At 36.3% G+C, this 7,579-nt stretch overlaps 1 protein-coding gene across 1 annotated transcript; it reads right to left on the reverse strand.

Annotated features, from left to right (window-relative positions):
• Positions 1-297: 297 nt before the first annotated feature.
• Positions 298-867, reverse strand: LOC113358162 (F-box/kelch-repeat protein At3g23880-like). The gene has a single exon (XM_026601696.1). The coding sequence runs from the start codon at positions 865-867 to the stop codon at positions 298-300; it is 570 nt and encodes a 189-aa protein (XP_026457481.1).
• Between the last annotated feature and the right edge of the window lie 6,712 nt (positions 868-7,579).

The following is a 7,579-nucleotide window of genomic DNA, read 5'->3' on the forward strand; positions in this document are numbered from 1 at the left end:
CTTTCCTCGGGAACTATTTTGTTTGGTTCCGCGCCCAGTAAAAGCTTTCAATGAAACAAGGCTATTCACGTGAGGAGTTACTCGATTGGTGGTGTATGCCTCTTCATCCTTGAGTTTCTTCAAAGTCTCGTTTAGCTTTCTCAAAGTTTTAGTTTCATGGTCATAAAAAAGATAAAATAACATTGTACCACGACAACATACATCTCTCGCTATTTGTTATTCGTACAAGATAGTCTTCCCATGTTATATGAAACTTCGTACGCCAACACGGATCATATTCCACAATCTTCCTGTGCCTTAACTCCCATATATTAGTGATATGTTTACTTGGAATATTTCCATTACACACAAGTCTCCTCCCAATTCCATGAGTTCGACGTGATTATTGTCAGTGATTTTAAAAGGTAACGATGGGAGCAATTCAAACGTCTCACGTTCCAAATCAAAAGCTACACGGGTCTGTTTATGACTGTCCAGCTGGTTCAACCAATGAAGAGCTCCACCAGTAAAAAGAGTCGTTGATGGTAAACCAATGAAGTAGGATGTAAGGTCTTCTTTGATCATGCTAGATTTGTTTCTCCACCGAGTGCCAGTACAACAACCACCACCACAGCGGAGGGTATACACATGAACCTTTCCACACCAATCATTGTACCGACAACTAACAACCTTGTACTCGTGACTTGAATGAACATAACCAAATCCAATCATCGTGCTTTTCCAGTAATCGTTATAGGTTGCACATTTAGTACTCGGAAGTTGGATGTGCTCTCCGGTGAAAGGATTGCAAATATAGACAATTTTTTCACGTTCAATCCATCTTTCATGAACGGCATAACAAACTAAACCATTGCAAGAACCAACCATGAAACTTCTGAAGAGGCATGGCGATGCCGATATGGTTAAGTTGTGACCTAGCTTTGTAGTATTAACTACTTGATCACTTTTTTCTTCTGAAAAATAAATTTCTACTACTTGATCCTTGAGGCATGAAACTGCAATACCGTAGACTAAACCCTTCTTGGGTTTAGGCAGCAAAGTTCGCCATGTTTTGCATAATCCTCTGCATTGTAATTCGAGACTATTGGTAACCTAAAAAGTATATTTTCTGTGATTTCTAAAGGTAATATCTCCAGTGATATGAATGGAATCTCTTAGAAGCTTGTCTTTTTTTTCTTCTTCTTCTTAGAATTTTTCTTCTTCTTAGAAATCTTGCCGCATCCACCCACGAGTTTCTGACTATAAACCCTAACCACTTTGTTTTAGGTTTGGGTTTTCTAGGTTTGGGTTGTTTTAGGTTTAGTTAAGAGATAAGCATTTGACCATCTAAGACCAGCCGAGGTAAAAATTCAAAAATTTAATCTAGCCCAACATTGACATGCAAGTCATAAATTCGGATTGTATACATAGGGGCAGACCCGGACTTGAGCATCAGTTAGCCTCTACATAGGTTTTTTTTTTTTTTTTGGATAACTTGAAATTTTATTGATTGATCAAAGAGTAATGTAAAGTAATACTTATAATTGAAATTGTATTGTTAAATTATAACAAAACACCATGAAATAAAAGTAACGAATCTTCAAATGATGCTTCTTCTACCCTTAAAACAAAGAAGATACAAAGATTTGAGGTTCTTCTCTAATAATCTTCAAATTTCTACCCAATTCTAAGATTGGAAACTAGAAGATAATAGATGCTTCTTTTACAAACTGAAATTTCTACCCAATTACAAATTGAAAATAACAAAGTGTTGGAGGCTCTTCTGTAGAAAGGATTTTAGGGTTCTTACACCACTTTTCTAAACAAAACAAAACATGAAACTAGTAGAGCTAGGGTTTAAACAATAAGTAGTAAACAAAAAGGACAAAGATGAGAAATAAGGGAAAGAAGAGGATAAAAGAGTAATTGTGAAATAAAAGGGCATAAATGGTATGTTTGAAATACCATTATGCATCATCCTTCCCTCCTTAAGTGAAATTCGTCCTCGAATTGTCCATCTCTTCATCCATAGCATTGTCACCCAATATGGAACCAAGTGCTTAACATTAAAGACGTCGGGCGTACGAATTGATCTTGGTAAGTTAAGTCGATAAGCATTATCATTTATGTTTTCTCCAATTGGAAATGGTCAAATCTTCCCTGCCTTGAGCTTATTGTACTCACCCACGGGAAAACGTCCCTTAGTAAGAACCGCATAAACAAGATTTCCTACTTCAAACTCAACCACGCGTCGTCTTTGATCAACCTTGTTCTTGTATTTCCTTGATGAAGCTTCTAAATGCTTTCGGGTGCTTTCATGGATAAGGTGAAGTTAAGAAACAAAGTCTTCCGCCTTAGCATTTTGCCTTTTCAAATCCGATACTAAGGACAAGTCAAGTGGTACTCTTAGATTTAACCCGTACACCACCATGAATGGTGAATAACCACTACTCCGGTTCACGACATGGTTGTAAGCAAATTCCTCCTTGCATAAAACTGGATCCCATGTCTTCCAATTCTCCTCAACCAAACAACGATGAAGATTACCTAGGGAACGGTTTACCACTTCGGTTTGCCCATCCGTTTGAGGGTGATGAGCGGTGCTAAAACTTAAATTGGTCTTGACAAACTTCCATAAAGTACGCCAAAAATGCCCCACAAAATGACTATCTCTATCCTAGAATGGAAGAAGGAATCCCATGTAAACGATAAATCTCTTTAAAAAAGAGTTGAGCGACCATGACCGCATCCGTTGTCTTTTTACAAGCAATGAAATGAGACATTTTGGGAAAACTATCTACCATTACAAATATTGAATCCATACCTCTTTGAGTACGGGGTAATCCCAAGATGAAATCTATGCTCAAATCTTCCCATGGACGATAAGGAATAGGAAGTGGCATGTATAATCCCGCATTAGTGGTCGTTCCTTTATATACTTGACATATATGAAATCTCTTCACATATCGATGAATCTCCTTCCACATTCCCGGCCAAAAGTATGAGCTAGAAACCAAGTTCCAAGTACGAGTAGTCCCTATGTGTCCCTCATCGTGAAGCTCCTTAATAATTTTCAATCTCAAGCTTGATTGCGGAATTCAAAGACAATTTTCTCCGGTAAAGGTACCCATCGAAAAGAACATAATCACCATTTTGGAGTGACCTTTCATCAACCATAAGAGGACCAAAATAAGTATCATTTTTTAAGAGCTCTCGAATATCATCGAATCCCAAAATACGATCCCTCATTTGTTGGAAAGACTTGAACCGGGTACTAGATAAATTTGGTTTTGCACATCTCTTAATAGTGGTAATGCATCGGGTAAGTCGGTAGGAAAAACATCTTGAAATTCTTCGATAATTGGCTTGACTAGCGGTGGCAAAAAATCATACATTAGAGATTCTTTAACATGAAGTATATAGAAAAACTCCGAATCATCCAACTCTTCTATGAACTTGTGATAAGTAAGTAGATTTTTACCATCACCATTTTGTAGTTAGGCATAAGCTCACGATTGGGTACAAGAGTCAACTTCTTATTGCTCCACATGAACGAATAGTTGTTTGTTCTCCCATCATGATTCACAAACCGATCATATTGCCAAGGTCGCCCAAGAAGTAAATGACATGCATCCATCAAAACAACATCACACCAAAAAATTTCGACATATTTGTTACCAATAGAAAAACTAATGAGACAACGTTTAGTGACTTTTACCTCGCTTCCTTGGATAAGCCATGATAAAGAACATGGAGAAGGATGTTCTTTTGTCTCTAACATCAACTTGCGAACCACTTCTTCGAAAACGATATTTTCACAACTCCCCGAATCAATCACAAGCTTGCAAACTTTCCCACCAATTGTGCAAGTGGTTTGAAAAATTTTGTGGCGTAGCCATCGATTACCTTCATCGAGTTTTGGAGTAAAATAGTTAGGCAACACAACCAAACATGGGCTTTGGTCACCGGTGAGAAACTCCTCTTCCACTTCTTCGTCGGGTTCTTTATCAAATATTGGTGGCTCCATAAGATCCAAATATGCATCACCTTGAACAAGTAAGTTTTTCCCCGGGCGATCACTCTTCTTACAATCATATGCTTTATGTCCATTTTCTCCACACTTGTTATATTTACCTTGAAATACTTGTTGAGAGGTATTGGATTTTAATGGAATGGTAATTGTTGGAGCTCGAGTAGTTGGCACTGTAGAAGTAGTAGGTTTCGCACCACCTTGAGTGTGAGTAGTCCAATTGGCATGAGAAACTCTCCTTGCATATTGCTTCTCCAAAGATAATGCCCTTTGATAAGCTTCTGACACCGAATAAATATCAGTTAAGTTTAAAGTATCTTGATATTGCATTCTCAAACCTCTTATATATCTTGCTACAAGTTGTTCTTCCGTTTCGTTAATATCGTTCCCTGCAACCAATTTATAGAATTCTTTAGTATAGTCATTGATCGACTTGGGCCCTTGCCTAAGATTTTGGAGTTGTTGATAGATAAGTCTTGTATAATTATGGGGTAGAAACGCAAGTCTCATATGTTTCTTAACCTTCTCCCAAGATTCAATTTTAGCTTGACCTCTTCTCAACCTCATTTGTTTAAGTTGTTGCCACCAAGCGTTGGCTCTTCCTCGAAGTCTTGTTGCAACCAACCCAACTTTCTTATTTTCGGGCACTTCCTTGAAATCCAAGATTTCTTCAACCATTGATAACCAATCAACAACTTCTTCCGAAGCTAAACCCCCATGGAATTCCGGAATATCAACTTTGAGTCCACCTTCCCATCGGTTTGAAGTAGTAACATTGTGGTATCTCGGTCCTTCAAAAAAAATCGTCTCCCTTGTGGATGAACATGACTATATTGATCTTGATGGATATTTAAGTTATCAAATCTTTAAAAAAATTCTTTAAATTTTGCATCCATTCTTTATTGCATTTCATCAAACACTTCATGCTTAAAGACCTCTAATTCTTCTTTCATAGAAATTTCACCTTGATTAACTCTTTTCCTTGGAGCCATAATGAAATCACAAGCAGAATGAACCCAATTTGACAATATCACACACAAAAATTCAAACCCCCAAGCTAATAATTAAAATCTTCTCCACAATTTCCCCAAAAAAAAACCCAAAGCTCTTGATACCAACTAATGTAAAGTAACACTTATAATTGAAATTGTATTGTTAAATTATAACAAAACACCATGAAATAAAAGTAACCAACCTTCAAATGATGCTTCTTCTACCCTTGAAACAAGGAAGATACAAAGATTTGAGGTTCTTCTCTAATAATCTTCAAATTTCTACCCGATTCTATGATTGGAAACTAGAAGATAATAGATGCTTCTCTTACAAATTGAAATTTCTACTCAATTAAAAATTGGAAATAACAAAGTGTTGGAGGCTCTTCTCTAGAAAGGATTTTAGGGTTCTTACAGCACTTTTCTAAAGAAACCAAAACATGAAACTAGTAGAGCTAGGGTTTAAACAATAAGTAGTAAACAAAAAGGACAAAGATGACTAATAAGGGAAAGAAGAGGATAAAAGAGTAATTGTGAAATAAAATGGCATAAATGGTATGTTTGAAATACTATTATGCATCAAAGATCCTGGATAACAAAGTATCAATATGAATGAGATCAGTTCTGAACTCTTCAATAACTAACTTTACATAGGTTTGTCCCTGTTAAAACTTTGTCGACTATGATTTACTTCTGATCATCTTCTTTCAGAGACACCAAAACATCCAAGTTCAGAAAGAACCAGAGATTTGGAATGCCATCGAGTTTGAAAATGTTATGTACAGTATGTTTACTTTTCGTTGACTCATATTTGTAGCCATGTTCTTTTTTATATGGGTTTTAATTATAATTTGAGGCTAAAACAGGTTGCCAGAACAGTGGAAGGTGTGGAGGAGAGGAGACTCCAGCAACGTTAACTAACCCCTTAGATGTTTTGCCCAGAAGTAATTCATCACTTGGATATTTTCTGGCATACGTACGGAATGATTCGTTCTTGAAGATCAAATAGAATTCAGGATATATAGTATCTTCCATAGCATATCACTCCTTGTTCATGAACAATATGTAAGTAAAAAAAAAAAAGAAAAAAAAGAATCACTCCTGGTTTCTGATGTAGGACATCCTTGGCTTCAAGACAACATCAACTATGACAAGTTGACCCCTTTTTTGACTAAGGCAACTGTGACTAGTTGCCTCCATTCTTCTGAAGCAACTATGACAAGTTTTTATCATTCCTTTATTAAGTTTACTTGTTTTAGAAGTCTTTTAGCTTTCCTAGTTTAGTTAGATTTCTTGTTTTACGGTTCTTGTTAATTTTTTTTTTTGCCGCGCCTTCTTGTTTAGCACACATCTTATTATTATTATTGTCAATCAAGATTATTATCTTTATCAACTCTTTCAATTCTCTTATTCTAAACCTATCAATTTCATCTTATTCGTATCTCTTTCGTCACTTCGTATCTCCTGCAATCTCCGTATTGCATTCTTCCTCACAGGTTCTACCTTAGTTGGCATCAGAGCCACAATCCTAGATTCTCATCTAGGATAGATCCTTGGTATCGCTTCCGCAAAGTCAAAACCGCAAACTCAAAACCCTAAATTTTTTTCTTCACAAAAACAATTTCAGTTTTTTTTTGCAATGCCAGGCGTAACTTTTACAAAAGCTGAGATTGAAGATATCTTAAAAGAACACTTCTTGAAACCACTTTCAACCGCCATCAAAAATCTTGAAATCGAACTTGAAACCAATACATCAAGCATCAAAGTCGTTAAACAAGGTTCGATGTCAACCGAAGAGGAGTCATCGTTTTCTAATGATATTGTAGATGTTCCGGCTATGTCAGTTAACGAAAAAAAGATGGAAGTTGTTGTTCCAGAGGAAGAGATAACAACTACTTCTCAATTGGTTGAAGGAAACGTTATTCCTAAAGAATTAGAAGAAAAAAAGGTAGACAATACTCCACTTGTTTCTCAAGTTACGACGGCAGAACTATACAAATATTTTGGATTAGAATATAAAGAAGAAGAAAATTTGGTCGACAAAGAGGAGGAATCACATAACGATAAAGTTGTATCGTTATCAATTCAAGATGATTCGTCGTCTAAAGGTGTTGGAGATATTTCGGCTACATCAGCTGGAAAGGAAGAGACGAATATTACTTCCCAAGAGAATGTGATGTTTGTTCCAGTTTCAGAGGAGACTGTTGAAAATCCGCAACCTATGGAAGTTAATTATAAAAAGGAGTTGTCGAATAATTCTTTGAAGTTTAATGGTAAGTCATCGGAACTTGGTTTAGTATCTTCTGATGTTGATATACATGTTTTATCTAGGGTTGAAAATAGTCAAGTTCTTATTCACGAGAAAACACGTATGATTTCTTATATAAACCCTAGTAAGGTTGTTGACTTTAACCATCAGAATTCGTTCGTAGTATATCCTAACAAAGCGGAACCTGTTCAATCAATCGATGAAAGTTCTTTTTAATTGTTTAATATTTGTCTCTACGAGGGTGAATGTCGATCTCAACAAAATATGACTACTGAGAACTACTCTGGAAGACTTCGTGGTCGTATATTC

Source organism: Papaver somniferum, chromosome 1 (assembly GCF_003573695.1).
Source record: "Papaver somniferum cultivar HN1 chromosome 1, ASM357369v1, whole genome shotgun sequence".
Lineage (NCBI taxonomy): Eukaryota > Viridiplantae > Streptophyta > Magnoliopsida > Ranunculales > Papaveraceae > Papaver > Papaver somniferum.